This window comes from Arachis stenosperma, chromosome 6 (assembly GCF_014773155.1).
Source record: "Arachis stenosperma cultivar V10309 chromosome 6, arast.V10309.gnm1.PFL2, whole genome shotgun sequence".
NCBI classification, from domain to species: domain Eukaryota; kingdom Viridiplantae; phylum Streptophyta; class Magnoliopsida; order Fabales; family Fabaceae; genus Arachis; species Arachis stenosperma.
In genome coordinates this window covers 15,723,381-15,749,015 of record NC_080382.1, presented here as the reverse complement: position 1 = coordinate 15,749,015, position 25,635 = coordinate 15,723,381, and the positions used below count along the sequence as shown (strand labels likewise).

Here is a 25,635-nt window from a genome sequence, read left to right as displayed (position 1 = left end):
TTGTAGAGAAATGGGGGAAGCAGCTTCAGCTGTAATAATCAGAGATAACATGAAAAGTATCATTACAGGATCTGCATCAAGTTTCAAAGCCAAGTCAAGCCTAATAGCAGAGGCAACTGTACTCAGGGAAGCTATCATTATAGCAAAAAATTTAATGCTTGAAAAGACTATTATAGAATCAGATAGCCTAATTCTTGTTCAAGCAGTAAAACAGAGCATTCCTTATATCACATTATATTTTTTCTTTTTTTCCTTACCTCTTTCAGAGAAACCAGCCTTCGATACAATCTTCGTTTGAGGCAGATGACAAAAACCGATCCTCCAGAGCAGTCGTGTTCCGACGAAATCACAATAGTCACAGCAATCACACCACCGCCATTAATGAGTATAGGGGAGGAAGAAAGACTCTATTTCTGTTGTATTTTGAGAGGGAGGAGACAATGCGTTACGTTAACGTTTGGTGGGGGATTCTTTAAAACCAACTTTGGAGTGAAACGACGTCGTTTTAGGGCATTTACGTGCCACCCACAACACGACGTCGTTTTAGCGTTGCTAGCGTGTTAGCATGTTAGCCAGATCAGCTTTCCGATCACGCCAGCTGGAGGAAATACGCCGGAAGGACGACACTGAGTCCCGGAGTGTAACTTCAGGGACCAATTTGGGTAATTATTAAATTCAGAGACTACTATGAAGCACGAGTGTAACTTCAGAGTCCACTCTGAGGCTTAGCTCTATATAAGGATGGCCATGCTTAGCTGGACTTGTGTCCTGTGCTAGTATGATAGTTGATCATGATGAATCTAACACTTCCCAACATGATTTACCTGTCTGCACTGCATTATTTTCTATAGCTTTTATTGGTTATATGTTTTTTGAAATAGTTAAGGAAGGAAGGAAAAACGAGTTTAAAAGGCACAAGCTGCAAGCATTAAATCACCACCAAAAATTGGTGAGGGTTCCTAGTTGTTAGATGATAGTTTTTATATAATTTTTAACTTTGACTTTTTTGTTTACACTAGAGATAAATATATTAAGATTGAAGATTTTGTGGTGGTGATAGTGGTTTTATGTGCATTTACTTTTTCACCTTTTATATGCAACACCTGTACTTAAAAATATAGAAAAAATAATTTTTAAAGAATCAAATTTATATGATGATATGTTTCAATTTAGTGATAAATAGCTAAGGCTCTAGCTATTTGGGCTCTAGCTGATTATGTTCTTTGAGGGCAAAACTCACCTTCATGGAATATAGGAAAGCTTTTAGCTTGTTTCTGGTTGGGTTTTGTGAGCTTGCTTTTCTAGGAGATACTTTTGTTAGTTATGGGAGGACTAGAAAATTTTTGTGGGCTATTGTATGCTCCCTCTTTGTTGTGATTTTCAAACCAAGACTCCTTGTCTGATGTTTATAACAATTCCTTATAATGATGTATGCTGGTTTCTTTGTTTGTTTTCTTAATTGAGGCTAACTATTTTTATTTAGGAGATTTGGATCAAAGGTTTCATTAGATGCTGAGGATGAGTCGACAACGTTAAACTTGCAAGCTGTTGCACTTATAGATTGCTTAGTTAGATAAGGTTTTTTATTCTGTTTTGTTTCATGATTAGATAGATTGATTATGGAAAGCATGATGCCAATGTTTTATAATGAATTTGGGCTTGTTTCGAAAGATTATTTTTCAGTGATGTCTTTTTTTATTAAAAGTACTATTATTCTATCAATTATATTTGAATACCACAATATAAAAATACTATTTTATAAATTGTTGGCTCAATAAATGGGTTTGCATGTGATGTCTGTGTCCCTATCTATTTCTCCTAAGCAAATAAAACTGAAACAGGACAATAGATTGATCAGCTTTTTTCATTATGGTCAGGGGGCTATAGGTGTCAGCTCAGCTTTTCTATAATTGAAATTCAAAATTCATCGTCTTAATATTTAAGAGATAAACTTTAGGCTATTTTTTTCATTATGGAAAGTGTTAACGTGTAACACCATGAAATGGAGGGAATAAAAAAAATTGCACTGCTATGGGTCAGATATAAAACGCAAGGTGCGTTTTATACTTTTTATATATAATTTTTTTAATTTTGAAATACACTAAACGTAGGTTACGTTTTGTCATTTTCATTTTTTTATTTTGTTTTAGGCTAAACGCAGGTTGCATTTTTTAAGCCAGAAAATTCAATTTTTTTAAAGCCCATAAAACGCAGGTTGCGTTTTGTTTGTGTTAGAAACTTTTTCTTGGAAGCCCCAAAACGCAGGTTGCGTTTTGTACACAAAATAATATTTAAATCCACAGGTTTGCCTATAAATACGAAGTCCAGTTTCATTCATCTTCATCTTCACTTCTCCTCTTACTCTTTCTTGCATAAAGCCCTTAGTGGTGTGCTTTTTTGGCAGATAACTGTGTAAAAAAAAATAGAGTTAGTTGAGGCTGAAGTTATGGAAGCTGTTACAAATTTGCGAGTATATTATAACGATGAGGTTATACCAAACACACATGAAGGAGTGACTTTTGTTTGTGAATGTCCGTTGTCATTTGCTATTCCATATACCATGAGTTTTGTCGAGTTACAAAATGGTCTTTGTAATAACATTCAAAGCAACATTTTGAAAAGGGTGAGCAATCTTTTATACAGAAGTCCTGTGCAAGCATTTGGTGGGCTAATACAATTTCAAATAATGTCCATCATTGACGATGCCGATGTGCAGTAAATGTTGTATATTTATCAACAAACCCGATCTCACGTGCCGATGATAGAGTTGTACGTTGAGTTTGAACAGCAGTCAGGGATGGGTACAGTCGGCGACGAGGTCAATGTTGATGAGCTCGAGGATATATATTGGGAAGAAGATAATAATGACAGCAAAGATGAATTTGAAGCTAACTATGAAGTCGATGACGAAAACGATGACAAAGACTTGGTAGGCAATCCGGCGGGGCAAAATGAAGCAAATGCGATTGTAAGCCAACACCCGTTTGGTGTTCCGTCTTTTATGTGGACTCTAGATCTCGAAGCCATGCATGTCCCAGAATTTCCTGAGTATGTGAATATGGGTATGTTATAATTATTAACTCAAGTTTCCTATAGTGCTTATTTTATTTGTCTTGTCTGACTGATGGTGGTGCGCATGTCGTAGGTGAAGGCAACGTTGCGGCGGAAGATGGCGAGTTTAGTGTCGGAATGAAATTTGATTCGAGAGAGTTGATGATGTCTGCAATCAAAAGCTACACCATCTCTAGAGGAATTGATTACACTGTGTATGAGACTGAGCCGCAGACATTCTATGCAAAATGCAAGGGGTATGGTGCAGGGTGCGACTGGCTTATCCGAGCTAGCTTGATTCGAAAAAAAGCTTGTTGGGAAATCAGGAGATACAATGTATTCATACACCGGTCCGAGCTATAGGGTCGAGTTGGCTGAAGACAAAGGGACCGACCTCACGAAAGGTTGGCCCGCCGCCGACCTCTTCACAAAGAGCTCGGATAAAAGACACAAGAGGCCCAAGAAGGCCCAAAGTGAAAGAACCACCACCTACTAGAAGGCGGTTGGCCAAAGATAATGATCTCACCCACAAAAAGATAAAGATAAGATAACCAACTTATCTCAAAAGGAAGATCATCATACACTACTATAAATACACTGGAGCACCCAGGTATAACTCATACTCCAATTCTACAAAAAACCTGCTTAAAGTTCATGCTGACTTAAGCTTCGTAGTCTCTTGCAGGTACCACCACCCCCCGGTGATCAAGGACCAGCAGCACCTCAAGATCCAACAAGTCGGACATGGCAGCTCCGATCATACCAGAAGATCTCATCCGAGATTGACATCAACGTTTCAGGTAACCCACTGAACACAATGGCAAGCAAACGTGCACGATAGACACGATTTCACAAGATCATGCTAAGTTGGACTCAGACATAATTGCAGATGCCATTAGGCTGTTGGTCGAAGCAGACTACTTGATAAAGGTGAAGTCTGTTATTGCAGAGGTTCAAGGCAGGTTCAACTACACTGTGAGTTACCGCAAGGCTTGGTTGACAAAACAGAAAGCTGTCGCAAAAGTTTTCGGTGATTGGGAAGTTTCTTACCAGACTCTGTCAATATGGTTGAAATCAATGACGTTGAAGATACCAAGGTCTCATGTTCAAATTAAAACGCTCCCCGTATACCGTGAGAGTGAGGAGGTTCAAGGTGTAAGAGTTCTGCACCGCATTTTTTGGAGCTTCTATTTGTGTATTATAGCATTCAGACACTGCAAGCCATTGGTGCAGGTTGATGGCACACACCTGTACAGAAAATATAAAGGTGCACTTCTGGTAGCGGTTGCACAAGATGGGAATAAAAACATTGTGCCTATTGCATTTGCGATTGTCGAGGGCGAGACAACAGACGCATGTGAGTTTTTCCTAACCAATTTGCGGAGATATGTGGTTACCATTGATAGTGTGGGTATTATTTCTGACCGCCATACCTCTATCGACGCTGTAATAACTCGCAGTAACGGTGCATGGTCACCACCAAGGGCGTGGCACATGTGCTGCATCAGACACATCGGTCCAACTTCTTAAGGAGGTTCAAGGCTCCATATTTGAATAAACTCGTGGTGAACACAGGTATTTCAACTCGCTGTTATGGTTCTATTCATAGTAAATTTGTGGCATCTGCTTATGATGAAATGGTTTGTTCAACAGGCTATTCTAGGACGGAGCAGGAGTACAACAAAAACTACCAATGGCTTAAAGAGCGGGGTGAGGCATATACTAAATGATGCGATGAGATCGGTGTTGAGAGATGGGTGTTGGCATTCGATGGTGGTCATCGTTGGGGACATGTGACGACAAACTTGGTAGAGTGCATAAATTCTGTCCTGAAGGGTGCATGCAACCTTCCTGTGACTGTCCTTGTCCGGTCAACTTTCTACCGGCTGTATGAGTTGTTCACTCGGAAGAGTACCGAGGCTCATGAGCGTCTCCGCAACGGATTCACGAATTCAGAATTTGCAACGAAGAGAGTTGAAGAAAGCTTCCGACGTGCAGAAAACATTGTGGTCAACCGGTTCGACAGGCGCAACGAGATGTTTGAGGTTCGCGAAATAAAAGATGGTACCATTTACACTGTTAACCTTGTGCAACAACACTGCGACTGTGGCCATTTCCAGGTCGAGCGACCTCCATGTCGCCACGTGCTTACATGTTGCGCCACTACAAAAAAAATGATATAAAACGGCATTAATAATATGGCGGTTTTATAATATTGCCATAATATTTGAGTATTATGACGTTTATGATTATTGCCGTAATTAATTGGTAGTTAACGGCGTTTTTTTTTTTTGCTTCTGGTGGTTTTAAACGCCATTATCAATTTTTATAAAATGCTCAACCCTAAATTAACCCATCATTACTGTGTTGAACTTGAAATGCTGCCAGTGTGAGAGAAATCTTGAAGCTCTCTGCCACTGCGATCTCCTCTGTCACGATCTCTCCTCCGACGACTCCTCTCTCCAGCGACGGTCTCCTCCGGCAACGTCTCCTCCAGCGGCGTCTCCTCCAGCAACGACCTCCTTCTGCGACGTCTTCTCCAGTGACAGTCTCCTTCGGCGACGTCTCCTCTTGCGACTTCTCCTCCAGCGACGTCTCTTCCAGCGGCTTCTCCTCCAGCGATGAAAAGAGGAAAACACTCTTTGTAATTATTATATTCTTGTGATTTGCTATAAAATTATACCATTGCTTTGCTTTTTTGGATGAGTTATGATTTGAGTACGACAGAATACTCTTAAAATTAACTTTCTAAGAGATTATATTTAGTTTATTGAACTATAGCAATTTCTCATGTTAGTATACTCATCTTTGTCAGGGCTTTGTCCTGTCTGATCCAAAGAATAGGATGTTCCTTTGCAGTTTTCTCATTGTTATGGTTTGTGGTGCTTATTTAGTTGGCAATGCATTCACCATCAAGGAGTATAAACAAGTAAGTACGAATTTCTATTCCAAACTTTTAACTCTGAAATCTGAATTGCTAGACAGAAAGAGAGAAGATTGTTATAGCTTAACTTTTTGTAGGTTCTTGTAGTACAGGAAAAAAGAGGTAGATTCCATGGAATTGGCTACTGGAAGTTACCTTCTGGAGTTGTCGACGCGGTATGCAGTACAGGAGATTTTTGCAGCATGGTTATTGTAACTTTTGTATGGAATTTAATCCTGATATATCGTTGTGACATTGTATTTATGAATTGTATTAACTAATTTAAAAACACAATATGTATGTATGATTTTCACTGAAATTCTAACTCTATTTTCGATATATTAAGCACAAAAGAGGCATATTAATGATTTTCTTAGGAGGAATTTGAATTTTCAGTGATTGAACAAAAATCATTAATCACCATCACCAAGTCCTGTTTTTCTATTTTTCAGGGAAGTGCAGAATTCATTCTTTGGAAAATCAGATTTGTCATTTCTTTGCATCTTGCGCCCTCTTTCTGTTGAGATCAAAAAGCAAGAATTGGAAATTGAAGCAGCTCAGGTACTTTTGTTTGACGATTTCACATCATTCTTCTGTTTATTTTGTTCACCCAACGTAACTTTTCAGCAACTGATACTATGAGTATGAGATGATAGAAGGAGAAATATCCAAAAGATGAACCTAGTGGTGCTAATAAGTTATTTTCTTAATATACAGAAAGAAGAATTAGGATTTGACCACCAGAAGGTAGCCATGCCATCTGTGCCTCCACCAGATAAGGTAAGTTACATGGTTATTTATATTAATTAAGATTTAAGAATGAAAATGTGTTGCTGATTTCAGATTATTAATTGTTTCTAGCTTTTGTCAATGGAGGAGCTGCCGGAGAGATGCCTTACTGACCCTCGTCTTCCAAAGTAAGATTTTGGGGGGTGCAATGTGTTGTTAAAGAATATGTATAAGATTCTATTTAGAGAACATTCATGTATCTAAAGCTAAGGATCTCTGATGACTAAGTTTGTTGCTTCAGAACTTACCGGAACAAAATTGTTACAACTAAATTCACCCCTTGGCCAATAGAGATACGGTTCTGTGAACTTACAACTTCAACAAATCAGACCAAATCTCCTCCCAGGTAATACTTTGCAGGGGGAAAAGAAGGGTAGATCAATTCTTTGCCTTTTTTAATACTTGTTTAAATGTTTTATGCAGTTTGAATTTTTGGTTTAGAGCAAAGGGAAAACTTTCAGATGATCAGGCCTTGCATAGGTACATTATCTTGTATCACTTTGGAATACTTAACATTAAGCATAAGATTTCTTGGATTTCATATTTTTTGTTTGTCCATTAGGTGTGTGGTGGCATTTGCTTCTGATTTAATATTTCTTCAAGTAGCTTTGAATCCCCACCGGAAGCAGGGTATGAAGGCAAGCTCTGTTAGTCTTGATCATGCGTAAGTACACAATTAACATTTTTTACATCTCAGGCATACCATACAAGAGTTTTCAATTCTTCAAATTCATTTCTCAAGATGTGGTTTCACCGACCTGCAATAGCTGATGACTGGATACTATATGTGATGAGTTTCACAATGTTCCTCTTTCAAATGAACAATGAACCAATCAATCAATATTTGACTATTGTGACTTTTCCTTCAAATGTGTTCTGCAGATTTTTAGTCCTACTGCCTATAATGCACGTGGCACTGTCACAGGCCAGATGTTCAATCAGAAACGAGAGGTAAGTGTAATATCATTTGTACATAATCTCCATAAAAAATCACATTCCTAGCACCCAAAATGAATGAACCATCCTTATTAGCATTTCCCCAATGACTTATTCTTCAATATGCCATTGAAATCCAAAACTATAAAAACAAGATTCCTTTGATTCCTTTTAATGTAAATCAGGGCAAGATTCATTTGATTGGCTGTGGGGGCATTAGCAGGTAAAACTGCACGTTTCTCCTCTACTGCATGTGTATAGTTTGGTTTCTAGCTAGCTACCTACCTATCTGTTATAAGTATTCTTTTTATGATTTAAAATTAGAAATAAATTATACAATAATTTCTCATAAGTTTTGGTATCAATTAGTGGTGAGGATGCATACAAGAAAATAAGATCTGGAGCAACTCTTGTTCAGCTATATACTGCTTTTGCTTATGGGGGACCTGCACTTATTCCACAAATGAAGGTATTAAAAGTTGCACATGTTCAAGATTGGGGTATATGTCTACTAAATTTTTGTCTTTACATTCACAGATTTTGCTACCATTTGGCTTAGATAAGTTTTTTATCACCAGGGAGAGTATTGAACTTATGTGGCATTTCTGAAAATCTTATATGTCTTCTAGTCAAGTGTTCATCATGTATCTTTTGTACTATGTTCTTTCTCTCTAAATGCTTTTCACTGCTGCATCTAACTTTCAAATTTCAATACATATCATTATATCAATTACAAATTATGTATTAATTCTTTCTCATTAAAATCTTCTTTTAAACTCAAAAAAAGAAAAAGTAATAATTAAGCTATTATATTTTTAAACCCCACTTATTGCCAGCTTATTATATTTCTAATAATAAGGCATAAATGTGACATAAGAGTGTTTATTCAATATTAGTCACTACCGAAATACGATTCTTTAGTATTGATAGTGTTGACATTAATAAAACCATTAATTTAATAATTCAATGTGTTTAAAAAAATTCTAATTCTTTCTATGTGGCTATTTATCATTCTCTAGTAGTGAAGACTCTTTCTTCGTGCAACAATCGATTTCAACAAGCCTAGCTACCTGGAGAAATTAAATTAAATTCATAATAATCCATAATAGAATAATGTACACATAATTAATAATGCATCTATTCTATAACTATAATAAGTGACTAATAGAATGTCAAATGATATCATTTCTTATTAGTGATTGATTCAGTCTTATTACATGCCATCCAAACACTTTTCATAATCTTGGTATAACCTCATAACTAAAAAAATCTTCCAGAGGTTGATGTGCAGATTGTTGATGATGATGTTACAATCAAACACTTCCAGAGGAAGAAGATTAACTGTCTGCTTTCAGTCACCAAATTTCTGGATGAACTTCAGTTGGAACTTCACCATGTTGCAGGTGGACATGTTGGCAAATATTACAGTTTCTTGTTTAATAGCAAGGTTGGTATTTCTTTTTGACATGAAACTAACAAGGGCAATCATAAATCTTTTGAATCACATTGTTATGCTTCTGTATTTTAACTATGGCCTATTTCACTGAGGCAGATAATAGAAGGTTCTTCAGTCTATGCCAGTGCTATAGCCAACAGTGTGATCGATGTTATGGACACTCAGTATGCAGCAGGAGTTCCACATACAGGTAGCTATTAGGTTAAGGGGATAATAGTTTCAAGTTTAGGCACTGCACCAAAGTTCAAGTAACTAGTTACATGTACGAAAATAAGAAAAGAGAACTGTCTGTATTGCAAATTATGATCCGTCGAGGTTATTGAGTAACCTTAGCAGTCTCTAACTTCTCAAAGTAATAATTAGTGGATATGATTTGCTTAATTATTTGTATAGGAATTATTACTTTTAATTTTTAATACTAAAAATTATATATTATGTTTGATATTTTATTTGAGTTATATAATATTTTGTTTATGGGTTATAATTTTTTGTTATTATGAAATTTTAAACAAAAAATTGTTTGCTTAATGTGGTAAAAATAATAGTTAAAAATGCATTTTTAAACGATAAAAAATGTCTTTTTTATTCAGTAAAAACAGTAGGTCATGAATGCCGTTTTAAACAACATGAAATGCTATTTTAACTCGGTAAAAATGTCGGTTTCAAACGTCGCTTTATCCAATTAAAAAATGCCATTTTATCCGAAAATAACGGCAATTTAAACCATTGTTTTAACCAACAAAAAAATGCCGTTTTAACCAACATAAAAATGTAATTTTAACCGGAAATAATGGCGGTTTGAACCGCCGTTTTAACCAATCAAAATACCGCCGTTTTATCCGGAAATAACGGCGGTTTGAACTGCCGTTTTAACCAACATAATAGTGCCGTTTTAACCAACTAAAAAACCGCCGTTTTATCCGGAAATAATGGCGGTTCAAACCGCCGTTTTAACATGTTAAGAAACCGCCGTTTTAACCATGGGAATTGTGGCGGTTTTTTAAAAAACGCCAAAATAACCAAATGGCGCTTTGAATTTCGGCGGTTTTTGTTATCCGCCATTCAAGGTAATAACGGCGGTTCAAACCGCCGTAATAACCCTAAAAAAGCGCCGTAATAACGAAATTTTTTTGTAGTGCGCCAATCAGCGTCTTGATTGGCAAGTATACGTGCACGATGTGTAGAAGATGTCTGAAATTTGCAAGGTGTACAGAGGCGAGTTTATTCCGATGGATGACCCATCTATGTGGGATAGATACAAAGGAGCGAAGGTGATCACCAACTAGACATTGAGGCGTGCGACAAAAGGAAGACCGAAGCCAACCCGATACTTGAATGAGATGGATTCGCGGGATATGTGTGGTCATTGCCGGTGCACTATATGTGGACGCGAGGGACATAGCCGCAGCCGATGTCCTTAGCGCGCAAGTCCAAGCTCCCCTGGAGGTGATTAGTGGTTAAGATTTTCAATATAACTTTGTTATGACCTACTTCACAATTATATGTTACTTTATTATTATTGTCTTACACACTATTATTATAAAAATAACTTATTATCACTATCATAATAATTACTCAAATATAATATAACAATAATAACAATAATAATAACCATTAATTATATTATCATTATCTTTAACGGTATTTTATTAATAAATAATATTATTTATTATTAGAAAATATTAATAAATTATTAAAAATAATAATTTTTTTAAATTAAAAATTGTTTAAAAAATCTCGTTTGCTAAACAGTATTATTATTAAAAAATATTAATAAATTATCATAATAATTACTCAAATATAATATAACAATAATAACAATAATAATAACCATTCATTATCTTAAACGGTATTTTATTAATAAATAGTATTACTTATTATTAGAAAATATTAATAAATTATTAAAAAATAATAATTTTCTATTTTAAATTAAACATTATTAAAAAATCCCGTTTGTTAAACAGTATTATTATTATTACACAGTAGTATTATTAAAAAATATTAATAAAATATTCTCGTTATGATACCCACTACTATAATAATAATAATAATAATAATAAAATAGCAAACCGTAATGAGAGATAAATAATAATATAATATTAGTAATAATAATATTAATAACCATAATAGTACTAATTACAACACAAATAAATAAAATTCAAATAAATATGTATATATTCATCGATAAATATTAAAAAAATTACATACCAATTGAGGATGATCCAAAAACTCAATAATATGTTCTTTCGATTTGGTAAAATCTTGCACCATTTTTTTTTACTGCACCCTATGCTTCTTCTTCTCCCACATCTTTCTTTTTCACTCTTAACCCTCTTCACTCTATCTTCCTCACTCAAGTTCAACTCTTCCTCAGCGTAACTTTGTTTTTTTACTTTGCTCCCCTAGTTATCTGTGTTTTGGTTTTTAAAGACGTTTGTGAACACCCTCCATGACACGTGGCGCACATGCAGCTAGGAACGCTGCAAAACGCAACCTACGTTTGGCTGTGCAGGGCTGACAAACGCAACCTGCATTTTGCTTAGCCCTATGCTGATCAACATTGTCCCTCTCAGCATGCAGACCACGTTTCACAACCTGATTTCGTTCTCCAGTCCAATTGCAGCCTGCGTTTTGCAGGAGCTGCAGATTTTTGTTTTTAACGTCTGCAAAACGTTACCTGCATTTTGCAGGTGTCTGAGCAATGCAGGTCCACATTGGTATAAAATTCACCATGCATCCGACGTTATCACCATTATTCTCTCCATAATCAAATTAATTTCCGTAAACTTTAAGGTTAATATGTATAACTCAAGTTGGTGAACTAATTAAGCACCAATACTCTAGCATTAAATTTTATTGTTTGTTTAGAAGAAGGCATCAAATTTGATTGAGATGTTGCACTATAAGCACCAGAAATGCTGATCTCTCTCACCCTCTCATTTTCAGAAAACATTATTAGGTTAATAGGTTTATTATCTAGTGTGTCCTCTTTTCTATTATTTTTTTACACATAACAGTGCCAAGTAACATTGATAAAACTCAATTCATCCCCCCTCCCCCCCTCAATTGACATGAATTTTGATGATATGGTTTTATATAGCAACAAATGCTAATTCAGTTGTACAGGTTATGAATGCATCTCTTAAGTCATGTATTGTGTTGTGTGTGATAATTGAGATCCCTGTGGTTTTGTTTCATCCTAGTGTTATACACAATAATGGACTATGTCGCAGGTCTTAATTGATGTTTATTTTTAGTAAATTAGCAAGTATTGTTTTGAGATAATTCTCATGCATATTTGGTTCTGTTCAAATTTTATTTATTTTAGATGAAAGCAGTTTCTTTACAGTTAATAGCTCCTTTAAACTTTCACTCAACAAATTATTCTGCTTAGACCATTTTAAAATGCTTATTAAAGGTGAATGAAGGTATCATGAATGCTTTTTAAAACTTTGCCGAAATAGCAAGTCATCCTGATTTTATTAGTTTTATATTACATCATGCAAAGTTGTATTTCAATCCTCACAACTAAATAGATTTTTTTTAAATCTGTAAATTGTAATGATTCTTTTTCATGTTTTTAGTTTATTGTGAATTAATTATTGAAGGCTTTCTCCCCATGTGATTAATCACAGTTTTTAAACATTTCTTTCTCCTATTCATATGACCGTTTTGTTTTATTCTCTTGTGTTAGAAGAAATCAAAATTGAGTGATATCTCACAAATTGGTGAGTTTGTGGGTTGGTACCTTCGTAAGCTTGAAGAACACTCCATTGTCACTAAGAGCCTTACCTCTTCTTTTATTTTTACTGCCTCTAACTTCACTTCTTAGGTTACACATAGTCACATACTCATTTTACCTTCAAATTTCTTTACTCTCTTTGTTATTTAACATTATTCAAGAACAAGCATTACTATTGATCATTGTTTCTGGTAACTTGTCTAGTTTCTTAGCAACATTATGTTGCTTAATTAGCTCATGTGTGTATTTATTTGATGACTTAGTTATGAGGCGCGAAAAGGTATTAGTTTTATACTATCTTATCCTTTGCGGGTTGTAGCTGTTATTAGCAGAATTGCAAAGATGAATTTCGTTATGTTTTTAGATTTTGAGGTTGGCATTTGGTTGTTTTGTGCTTGAGAAAAATGCTAGTATTAGAATCCCTCACTGTTTGTATTCAACTTCAAACTTTTACATCATAAATTTGCAGGCCTGTTCTTTGTATCACGCCATTTTTGTTTATGCAAGAATTTTTTTTTTTAAATAAATCAAGAGTATGACACTATGATAACCTCTGTTTGCTTTACCAATTTGATCCTTTATTCTACCCATCAGAAATATAGTACTATGGTCTCAAGCACCTGCACCACAGACACGCCTAAGAAAAGATCAAAGCCTCAATCTCCCTTGAAGCGCATAGCCTCCTTCCTCGGATCACCATTCTAAAAAAAACATAGCATGTCCAAAAATGAAAAGGCTTAGCCCTTGTTGAAGTGCTTCAGCTATGAGCAAATAGCCAATGCTACTAATGAATTCCACCATGGTACATACTACATAGCCTTAGAAACATTATGTGATGTTGTAATCATATATAATCACAGTTCTCATTCTTTTTTCTCATTCATGTATAGAAAATTTGGTCGGGAGAGACGGATACTTAGAAGTATACAAAGGTGATCTTTGTATGTCAATGTTTATGAAATTATATGTCATAAATAGTGATTATTCTATAAGGGAGAATGATTCTTACGATCTTAATGATTCAGATGATTATTTAGACGAGTATGAGTAGGGTTATTTATTTTGTTTTGAATATTTTGTATTATTAGTAAATTACAATTTAAACGAATATAAATCCGAGTTTAGTAATTTATCTTGTCTTGAGTCTTTATGTTAAAAGACTATTTATTATTTTGATAAGTTTGTAAACTCATTATTTAATATTTAATATAAATTATATTTAAGAGTCTTGTTATCTAATATTTTGTATAAATTTTATTTTGATCTTTAAAATTTTATTTGTATTAATTGTCTATTATTTTTTAAATAGAAAAAATAATTAAAAAATGTGGCTATTAAAATCGATAATAAAGTTGTCGTTTTTTAAATTTAAAATAGACAAAAAGAAAACAAAATATAGACAACGAATTTGTCGGTATTTTAATAATTAACTCGATGGTTCTTTGTCAATTTTATTGAATCAAATATTGATGGAAACGGTATCGATTTTGTATAATAATATCGACGACTCTTTTGTCGATTTTATTGAATCAAATATCGACGGAAATGGTGTCAACTTTGTATAATAATATCGATGACAAAACTATCGACGGTCTGGTAAGCCGTCGATTTTATTAGAATTTTGAAAAACCGACAAGTTGCTGCATGCATAAAGCGGGATTCGAACTCCTGACACTTGCTTTAGCGGACGAGAGTAAACTAACCACTCGACCAACCCAAATTGGTTAGTTTTAAACTCAAGTTATCACTTAAATTTGAAAGCAAATGTTAGAGTATAATTAGAATCAAGAGTGCATACCCCACCCAATCCCTGACAATTATCTCAAAAGGACAACGAGACTCTAAAAAAAAAATCACCAAACCCAATTCTTGATTTTTTTTTAGACTAATTAGTCCCTATAAAAAAAAAACAACATTGACTTTTTTTTACTCATTATATTCATCTTGTTAATATCGTGGTGGGGTAGAGGCGCCAAAGATTTGACATTGACACAACCTATCAATTCTGTTGTTTTCTAACATTACAATAACGTGAGAATCCTCAAAGACCACCTTTATTTCAATTCTACTAAATTAGATACACAACCATTTCCTGTTCGTGCCACACGTGCACAAATAGATGCACGCATTGTGCCATTATATTCAATCTCGTTAATAGTTAATTATTTACTAAATTTGATACATGCACTATGAGTAGCCAGTGGAAACTATATGCAATGCATTTTAGGAATTTACTTTCAAACTATCATCACGTACATTATAAATCTCAAATTTTAAAATAAGTTAATATTCATTATTGATTAATTAAAAATTAATTTTCTGTATTTTTCATTTGTTTTTGTTAATTTTAGACAAACAAAAAAAATCTCCACTCACGTACATATTTAAATTTAAATATAATATATATAAAATACAGAATAAGAAAAATAAAATAGGAAGGAGCATGATGACGGAAATTATTTTTTGTATGGAGGAAGAGATGGTGAATTGGCAGAATATTGGCCAAGGAGGGAAATTACCGGAGGGTGGAGCTCACCCTCAACACGCCGGGGGCGTGGTGGCTTAGCGGGAGAAACAGGTGGCAGCACGCCGGGGGCGTAGTGGCGCAGCAGGAGTGGCAGGTGGCAGCACGCCGGGGGCGTGGTGGCTGAGGTGGCAGCACGCCAGGGGCGTGGTGACTCATCACGCCGGGGGCGTGGTACGTCAGCGGTGTCAGCGTTGCGGAGTCCCAATGCAACCACGCGGGGGGCGTGTTGCAGTCCTGTCTGCATGCAGGAGACAGCCCCCCACCCCGGGAACCAGCGGTAGCAGTCCATGTATATATATATATGCATGCAGGAGGGGCTTCTTCCTTCATAAAAGCAAAGCTGAAAGTGAAAGAGGGGAAATCAAAGCTGAAAGTGAAAGAGGGGAAGTGTTACACGGGAGAAGGAGAGAAAGAAGTGAGTTTAGTTGTATTAGTAAGGAGGGTATAGTAAGTAGTAGTGAATAGTAGTGAGTTAAGTTTATGTGTGGAAATAATAAGAGTATTAGTTTAGAGGATTAGAAAAAAAAATGGTACGTAATTATCTAGCCCCTGAAGAACATATTATCAACTATCTCGATCATCCCATTTATGTAAGTAAATAAATTTTTTTTTGATGTATTTAAATTATTTTATTTTTTATGTATTTTTTTTATGATACATATATATTTTGGGGTTAAAAATATTATTCTGTATATTTTTAAATATTTTAAGAATATAATAATTTTTTTATAAAATAATAATAATAATAATATATTTAGTAACTAAATTATATTATACTGTATTGTTATTAAAGAATTTAGTAAGTAAATATTATAATACAATTTAATATGTAAAATGTATAAAAAATAATAATATATTATAACAGTATGATTATCGTAAAGTATAATATATATTTATTATTATATTATTTATAATATTATTATATGATTACAATATTATTTATAATATTATTATATTATTATATTATTTATAATATTATTATGTTATTTATAATATTATTATTTTTTTATGATATATATTTTTTATTATATTATGTAGAATAATACATATATATATTATTATATTATTGTTACCGTATAATATATATTATTATAATATTATAAGCATTATTATTTAATTAATGTAACATGTAATTTTGTTAATGCAGCCTAACAGGAATTTGTTGGTGCGTAAACTGGATCCACCACAGACGTGGAATCCGATTGTGGAGAACCACTTGCGCGCTACGGGATTCTACCACATCTCTAGAATTTGAGTCATAAGAGGATTTCACCCCATGTTAGCTGCTCTGGTTGAAAGGTGGAGGCCTGAAACCCATAGCTTTGTATTGCCAATCGGTGAGGTTACAGTGACATTAGAGGACGTTGCTCATATATTCGGGCTACCCATTGATGGAGAGCCTGTCAGTGGATGGACAGATAGTAGCAGCGAGTTTCTTCAAAATCAGGGCATAGCAATATTCGGTCGTGAGCCATTAGTCAGTCATAATGCGAAGTCCTATATAAAGTTGGCTTGGGTTCGACGTATTAGAGATGCAGAGCCGTTGAATACTGAGGAGTCCATCAGGAGATACGTCAGATGTCATATATTCTGTTTGTTAGGGTCGACCCTATTCACGGACAAGTCGACCGCATATGCACATGCGAAGTATTTACCATTGCTTCGCGATTTCGAGCAGATCCATAGTTACAGTTGGGGGTCAGCTTGTCTCGCTCATCTTTACAGAGCACTATACCGTGCATCACGATATGATACTAAGGAGATGGATGGCCCTCTGAATCTATTGTTTGTTTGGGCATGGGAGCGAATGCCGTTTCTTGCTCCCGTACCGAGACAAACCCTTCCACCCGCCCAGATACCAGTTGCCATGAGGTAATAAGTCTTATTTTAGTCTTGGTTATATTCATGATGCATGTTTGACATATGCTGTTTATTTAAATTTTTTCGATTATAATGTGTCAGGTGGAGTCATTCGGAACGGACTACAGCGTGGTTATCCAAGACCGTAGAGACATTCAGGCATGACATAGACTACATGGAAGAGGTAATTAGTTATATTTTAGCTGTTCCGTTTTTCAATCCATTATTGTTAGGGTTCTAATATGCCAATAATACTGTGGCAGTTTGAGTGGCGGCCGTATCACGGATTGATCGTTCCGGACGAGTTATATCCCCATCTTAAGGTGTGTGACATTGTTGCTCCGTTGTTGTCATTCGAGTGTGTCGAGTGGCACCCTGCGGACAGAGTGATGCGTCAGTATGGATATGCACAACTTCCCCCGGGGGCAGTTAGAGATATTCCAGTTGATCAGCATTGCGTCGTTCTACGTGGAGTGCAGCTACATGACTGGACAGTTTTGCATGGGGCATGGATAGAGGAGTGGGCCAACAGGCGACACAGTCGACTACGGGATCGGCACCCCCCTCCGACCTGGGATTTTTTTCCGACGGTAGAGTATCGGGATTGGTACGTACGCTCCTATGGACATCTGTTGAGATTGACGGCCTACGTTCCTCATCATCCACAGCCACCTGCCCCACAGCCACCTGCCCCACAGTCATGGTAGCCATCACTCTCAGGCCAGTCACCACTCTCAGCACTCTGAGCACACCCCCCACGCTCAGAGCAGCCACCATTCTCAGCACAGTGACCACGGTCCGTCCGGCCATCATGATGATCCCGTACTTACCATTCCTTCCGGTACAGATTGGTTTGACTTCTCCAGTGGCGGAGAGGCTGGTTTGGGTGGCTGGTCAGATTTCAGTGGTATCCCTTCACTGTCGGTGTCAGCTGATCCACGTAGGGCATCGGTAGATACGGCTCATGGTTTGCAGGGTCGTACTTCCGACCGCACGTCAGCGAGTGCATCATGTGATAGTGGTTTTATGCATCGTCAGCGGGCATACACAGTTGTTGACACGTTCAACCCTGGATCATCCGCTCCGACAGATGCAGGTGGTTCGTTAGATATCAATGATAATACAAATAAAAAAGTACAAACACGAATGATAATACAAGCACTAACTGACGAAATGCAAACTAAAAAGTACAAACATGAGTAAACTAAACTACGAACCAGCACCACTCGGTCCAGCACGCTGCGGACACCTACTCCGACTATGACCCTGAGCCCCACAGAGACGGCATATCCGAGGACCACGCATGTCGCGTGAGTCCATTTCATTCAGGTATCGGGTCAGTTTGGGCCTGCCTTTAGACGTCCGCCTCTGTGCGGGATTAGCGACCAATGTGGGTCCCTCATAAGCAGGCCATGACTCAGGATCTCCTAAGGGTGTGAACTCAAACCTATAAACCTTACGAACTTCCGTCATCTTGTACACATCATGCACATACAACTGCCAATCAAGACGCTGGTTAGCACAGCAAGCAATAACATGGCGACATGGTATTCGTTCAACCTGAAAGTGCCCACAGTCACACGTCCGTCGCGCTAGATCAACAACTAACACCTTTCCAGTAGTCATTTCGCGCACCTCAAACACCTCATTTCTTCTATCAAAGCGGTGCACAACTATGTTCCAGCCTGTTACTTGCTTCTATCCGCTGTTGCGCAAATGCGGAGTACGTAAATCCAGCACGCTTGCGTTCGTGAGACTCCGCACTCTTCCGCGTAAAGAGTTCATTTAACCTATAATATGTTGCTCGTACCAGCGCCAACACAGGTAGATTACGGGCACCCTTCAACACTGAGTTAATACACTCCACAAGGTTTGTTGTCATATGGCCCCATCGATGTCCCTCGTCGAATGCCAATACCCAATGTCTGAGTCCGATGGCATCGCACCACCTGGCATATGCCTCGCCTCGCTCTTCCAACCTCTTATAGTTGGTATTGTTACTCCTCCACCGTTCTTGAATACCTATATTGACAACAAGCTTCTGCAGGTGAGGGACTTTGAATGCCCTTAAGAAATTACTGCCGATGTGTCTTATACAAAACATCACCATGCTCTTGGAGGTTGCCAGTCACCACCGGAACGATTAACTGCTGCCGTATGACTCATGCCGGTCTGAGATCATTTGTACTCCTCCACCGTTCTTGAATACCCTATATTGACAACAAGCTTCTGCAGGTGAGGGACTTTGAATGCCCTTAAGAAATTACTGCCGATGTGTCTTATACAAAACATCCACCATGCTCTTGGAGGTTGCCAGTCACCACCGGAACGATTAACTGCTGCCCGTATTGACTCATGCCGGTCTGAGATCATACCCACACCGTCTTTTCTAACAACATACGTTCGCAGATTCCTGAGGAAGAAGTGCCACGCATCAGCTGTCACCTTCCACTAAGGCAACGATAGGCACAATGTTCTGGTTCCCATCTTGTGCAACAGCGACTAGAAGTGTACCTTTGTATTTTCCGTATAGGTGGTGCCGTCAACCTGAACCAGGGGTTTGCAATGCCTGAATGCCCTAATGCATGGATTGAAACTCCAAAATACACGATGAAGTATTTTACACCTTGTGCCTCCCGTTCCGTTGTAGAGTGGTCGTGTTTTATTTGGACAACTGAACCAGGAATCTTCTGTACCATGACCGAGAGCCACCACGGCAATGCTTGGTAGGATTCCTCCCAATCACCGAAAACGAGCGCAACTGACTTCTGCTTTGCCAACCAAGCCTTTCGATAACTGATGGTATAGTTGAACCTTGACTGGACTTCCGCAATTATAGATTTCACCTTGATGGACGGGTCCGACTCGACCAAGGGCCTTATAGCCTCAGCAACTGTATCTGAGTCCAACTTGGAATGATCTTGTGAAATCGTTCCGATGGTGCACGTGTGCCTACCGTTGTATCTGCGTATCTCCCAACAACCTTTTCTCCGTATCAAGCTGGCTCGGATAAGCCAGTCACATCCACGCCCGTACATCTTGCATTTTGCATAGAACGTCTGTGGCTCAGACTCAAACACATCATAGTCAACTCCTCTAGATATAGTGAAACTTCTAATTGCTGCAACGACCGACTTTCTAGAGCTGTATTCCATTCCAATTCGGAACTCTCCGTCCTCAGGATCAGCAATACCTACAGAAAGCCGAAATCATCGTTTATTGCACACTCCAAGGTATAAAGTAACAAAACTTCGTATTTAGTCAACACGTACCTCTGTTTGCATATTCCGGAAACTCGGGGGCATGCATGGCGTCGAGATCCAACTCACACATAAAAGGTGGAACGCCCATCGTTGACTGCTCGAGGGACGAACCACTACATTCTCCACTGCTGCCTCAACTCCCACATCACCATCCTCATCTTCATCGCCGGCTTCATAAGTGGCTTCGAAGTCCTCTTCGCTGTCACTATTCATACCTTCGTACACTGCAGCTATATCATCATTTACATCTATATCATTTTGGACCGCTACTGCCTCTTCAGCTTCAAACTCAACGTACAACTCAATCTGTGGGTGTCTCATATAAGTCTGCCGGTGAATTTCAAACATATTCTGCATACTCGCCTCATCCGTGATCGGAATGGTATCAAACTGTATTAGGCCACCAAAAACCACAACCGGATTTCGGTACAGAATTCTGCTCACTCTCATTAACGTACCATTCTCCATGCTCTAACATAGCCCGTTCTGCAGCTCCATTAACGTCATCGTGCATGGAACCACAAATGAAAACGAATTTTGTGACACAAACCTCACTCCCTCATGAGTATTACGTATTATCTCACCATTACGATACACCACCAAATTTGCGGTGTCCTCCATTGCACCAACTACAACATCAAAGAATCCTCACAACACACTCAAATCTCACTCACTCAGTATGGAAAACACTATCGAGCTCTACCTTATATAGAGCTGTGAACTTACCACGCCCCCCACGTGGTTCACACTTGGACCAATCAGCTTCCGCCACGTCAGCACGCCACCGGCGTGCTGACGCAGCACGCCCCCCACGTGATGCAGCAAACGGGCCAACCAGATTTCGCCACGTCAGCACGCCCCTGCGTGCTGCTTACGTGGCTCAATCAGAGCGTTTCACGTAGCCTCCACGCCCCCTGCGTGTTGAAGGCACCACGCCCCCTGCGTGTTACCCCTTCATCTGACACGTCCATATATTTGTAATACACACTATAAGTCCATTTTCTCATAATACACCAAAATATTTTCCATATTCTAATTAATGAGCCGCATGATGAAGATTTTACATTCCTTCTATTTCTCTTAATTTTTTGTGTGTCAGAATAAGGACCAACAGGTAATAGTGTGAGAAAGTAACATTGGATACCCCCACATTTTAGTCGAGGGAGAATCATCAATAATTCAATATCGTGGAAGAGGCGCCAAAGATTTGACATTGACACAACCCGACACATTATCATATCAATTGTGTTGTGTTCTAAATTTTAGGATTTTGATTTTTTTAAATTTTAAATTTTATTTTAAAAAATAAGATATGATCTCTCTTTATTTATTTGATGAATGAAACTAAAAAAAATATAAAAAAATTTTATTTAAGAATGAAAGATTATAATTTATCTTCTCAAATAAAAATTTAAAATTTAAAAGATTTAAATTTTAAATTTAATCTAACATTATAATGTGATGCTAGCTCTGACAATGATGTCAGAATCCTCAGAACCACTTATGGACTCTGTTTCAATTCTACCAAATTAGATGTTGCAACCGAGTTAATACGCAAAGTTTAATTTAAATTTTAATTTAATTTCTAAAATTTATACTAATTGTGACTCACATTAGTTTTAAGATGATAACGACAAATGATAAAGGATACATTATTAGTCTTCACTCTTCAAACTATATCATCCACACATGATATGATACATCAAGACAAATGATCGGGATTTAACAAACAAGTTTGGGACTTAGCACATTATTAATTAACATGCATTCAGTAATCAGTTGCTGCATTTGGGGAGTGGAGAACCACACAAACACTTGTTATGAAAATATGAGTAAACATCGTTCTTCTGAAGATTCCCACCCACAGGGATCTTCCCGCAAAGCCTGTTGTAGCTCACATTGAAGAGCTGTAGATTGTCTAGTGCGGTCAGGCTCGCGGGTAGCGCACCGTACAACTTGTTGTGGTTCAAATCCAATGAAATTATAGTCTTTGAGAACTTGACCTTGCTCAAGTCGAATGCAAACTGGTTTCTCGAAAGGTCTATCGTCTCCGTCGCCTTGGTGGCCCCGAAAAGCCCAGACGCATCGCCCACGAGCTTGTTCCTCGACAGATCCAACCGCGTCAAGTTGAGTCTGAAGAACGAGGGAGGGATGGGCCCGGAGAGGTTGTTGTGGGAGAGGTATATGTCCGGGTTGGACTTCAAGGAGCCGAAGGAGGCAGGGATGGGCCCGCTCAAGTGGTTTCGGTCGAGATGCAGGGCCTCAAGCTTGGGCAGCTGGCCTAACTCGGGGGGTATAGAGCCTGATAAGTTGTTGAAGGAGAGGTCAATATACGTGAGTTTTTTGAGCTGGGCCAGGAAGGCAGGTACCGGGTCGGAGATGTTGGTGCGGCTAATTTGGAGGAAGTTGAGGTTGGTGAGCTTGGCGATGGCGGGGTTGATTGGGCCGGTAAGGTAGGGGAGGTGGTGGAGTGTGAGGGTCTGGAGGTAAGGGAGGAGGCCGATGGAGTCTGGGATTTTGGCGGAGAAATTAGTCTCAGGGACAGAAAGGTAAATGTTGATGGTGACAATGCGGTTGGTTTTCCGGTCGCACTCTACGCAGTACCAGGTGCAGCAATCCTCTTCGGGCTTCCATGAAGTCAGCACGTAAGGGTTGTTGAAGTCCTTTTTTATCTGAAGGAGTGCTTTCTTGTCCTGTGGGTTGCACCGCTCCTTTGCTCCCAGTGCAGGCGAGAGCAGAAGCAGCACAGCCACAACAAGAAGAAAACTCTTCTCTGATGCCATTTTCTTTTGATTTTATTTTCAACCAGGATCGTCAAGTGCTTATTTATTTATAGGCTAGTAAACATTTGATATTGATATTTTAAGCTACTTGCTTTTACTAATAAGATTATAATATTCACGTGCACACTGGCGGCCTTCAATAATTACATACAGCTAGGTGATAACTAATTACTAATACACACCACATTCCTTCATTAGTGTTCTAGTGATGGATCAATTTAGGCGGCTGCGTGTCTAGCGCACTCTTTTTGAATTATTGTATTCCATTCTTATTCTTGCAAAGCAGATGAGGACAGAAAAAATCAAAAGTGTGGCACATGCTGGTGCGGTGGCAATGGGCAAGGCAAAATAGAATTTGGAGTCAATTTTAATCTACCTGCGGGCGGGTTAAGAATATTTTAACTTTAATTTTACTCATTCTTAATTTAAAGGTACCCGACTCTATCCGTGAGTTACAAAAAAAATGCAACATTATTATATAATTTGATGATAATTTAAAATAAAACTGATTTTTATGTAAAAAAAATATTAAATTATGAATTAATAATTTTCTTTTAATAACTAAGGATCTTTTGCATTTAGTGAGAGGTCTTTGGTTCAACATCTACTTAAAACATATTTTTATATAAATATATAACACATACATGTATAAGATATGGGTTGGTCGGATAGAGTTGAAGCTCAACGTACACGCTATCCGACCTATACGAGAACTCTACCAACACCCTACCTTACCTACTGCAGATCGAATTAGCAACTCTATTCGACCAAGTGGGATCGGATTAGATACCTGCGAGTAGGATATATCTTACCACCCCTACATGCTCCCATTGATATCTTATCTTGTTCAACACCTTAGCTGTATGCCTCTATGTAGGCCCTTCGATCACTCACTATAGAGTACAGACATCATCAAAACATAGCATACATTATGATATGATGTTCTATAAATTCCCACTCTCTCCCCATTCCTCTTCGATATCACTATCAAAAATGGGAACAACGTGTTACACATTTGCATTTTCCGAACGGTGTAAGTGTAACCCACAGGACAACCCATACTTGTAAACAAACTCTCCAATTCCAAAAGTTACCAAAATACATGGGCCCAATTCAGCCCACTATTCTCAAGAAAAATCTTTATATTAGTTAGACCAATATCTCAGGCCTAGTAACTGACTTCTTGTCCCAATTCAAGAACCTCGAGTACCTGATAAAAAAAAAGAACCTCCAGTTCATCGACCTTTCTTTAACAACCATTCTGGTCCAATACCAAGAACGCTCTCCCAGTTGCCCAAGCCCCGCTCGGGTATCATCCGTTCTCACAAACAGCTGTCTGGGCCCATTCCGGTTTCGTTGGGCCAACTGGACCCACAGAGGATAGATTTGCGGAGGAACAAGCTGCAAGGCAGATGATGGTTCAGTGCTATTCGGGCCGAACAAAACGACGCAGATCGTTGGCGTTTAATACTTGAATCTATCCAAGGCAGAGTTCCCAAGGAGCTTGATATCGTTGGATCTGAATTACAACCAGATCTACGATAGTATTCCGGTGGGATTGACCGCAGTGGATCGCTACAATCGTTTGTGTGGTGAGATACCACAGGGTGGGAAGTTGCAGAAATGGTAGCTAAGATGCCCAAATCGCAATACTGTAACCAGTAATATTAATAACAATTATGGAATTAATTAGGATATTAGTTATACGTTGGTTAAGACTTAAGAAAGAAACAATTAGTTGGGTTGCTTAAGCTTTTTCATATGGTAAATCAATAGACAAGTGAGACTCCGTGAAACTTGATTCAAAAAGATGATGAACCGTGGTAATGTTATTACTTATTTTCCCGTAGTCACGCATATAGGTTAATTTAGTTTCTTAGCTCATCTAGCTACCAATTTATCAACTAACCAAATTCACACACGTTTTGTTTAATTGCTTTGCGTTTTTAGTATTTCTATCATGAAATCCCAATAAAAGGAAAAATTAGGACTAAATTAACTATAAGGTCCTTTTATGCCGCCAAAAAAAAAAACCGTCTAGAAAGGTCATGGAAGGGGTTCATTGGCCAACAACACTTGTCATGGTGAGCGATTGTTTGATGTTATTGCGTGATGCAGAAACTACATAAGTTGTTAATTTGACTTTGAAGAACAAGGCTTTGTGATTTTGATGTCTTTTTCAACTTTAGTGGCGGGCCGCGGCTGCGCTCCTTCCCAATCCAATTTTGTTGTTATTCTTAATTCATTGCGATACAGATAAGGCATAGAGTGAAACACCACCATGTTCCTTTCTTCTTTGTTCTTT

General features: G+C 37.8%; 3 protein-coding genes and 2 pseudogenes across 3 annotated transcripts; 3 read left to right on the top strand and 2 right to left on the bottom strand.

Annotated features, from left to right (window-relative positions):
• Window positions 1-2,758: 2,758 nt before the first annotated feature.
• On the top strand, window positions 2,759-5,234 carry LOC130933743 (uncharacterized). Its single transcript, XM_057863360.1, has 6 exons — window positions 2,759-3,062; window positions 3,146-3,387; window positions 3,737-3,851; window positions 3,941-4,516; window positions 4,627-4,691; window positions 4,791-5,234. The coding sequence occupies exons 1-6, from the start codon at window positions 2,759-2,761 to the stop codon at window positions 5,232-5,234; spliced, it is 1,746 nt and encodes a 581-aa protein (XP_057719343.1).
• A 1,610-nt stretch (window positions 5,235-6,844) lies between these two features.
• On the top strand, window positions 6,845-9,356 carry LOC130933742 (uncharacterized; annotated as a pseudogene).
• A 10,106-nt stretch (window positions 9,357-19,462) lies between these two features.
• On the bottom strand, window positions 19,463-20,997 carry LOC130933741 (uncharacterized). Its single transcript, XM_057863359.1, has 3 exons — window positions 20,643-20,997; window positions 19,799-20,477; window positions 19,463-19,697 (listed from the first exon to the last, which is right to left on the bottom strand). Exons 1-3 carry the CDS (start codon window positions 20,995-20,997, stop codon window positions 19,463-19,465), a joined length of 1,269 nt encoding a protein of 422 aa, XP_057719342.1.
• Window positions 20,998-22,164: 1,167 nt separating this feature from the next.
• On the bottom strand, window positions 22,165-23,371 carry LOC130935098 (polygalacturonase inhibitor-like). Its single transcript, XM_057864668.1, has one exon. It carries the CDS (start codon window positions 23,328-23,330, stop codon window positions 22,323-22,325), a length of 1,008 nt encoding a protein of 335 aa, XP_057720651.1. The 5' UTR covers window positions 23,331-23,371; the 3' UTR covers window positions 22,165-22,322.
• A 985-nt stretch (window positions 23,372-24,356) lies between these two features.
• On the top strand, window positions 24,357-25,592 carry LOC130933142 (polygalacturonase inhibitor-like; annotated as a pseudogene).
• The last annotated feature ends 43 nt before the right edge of the window (window positions 25,593-25,635 follow it).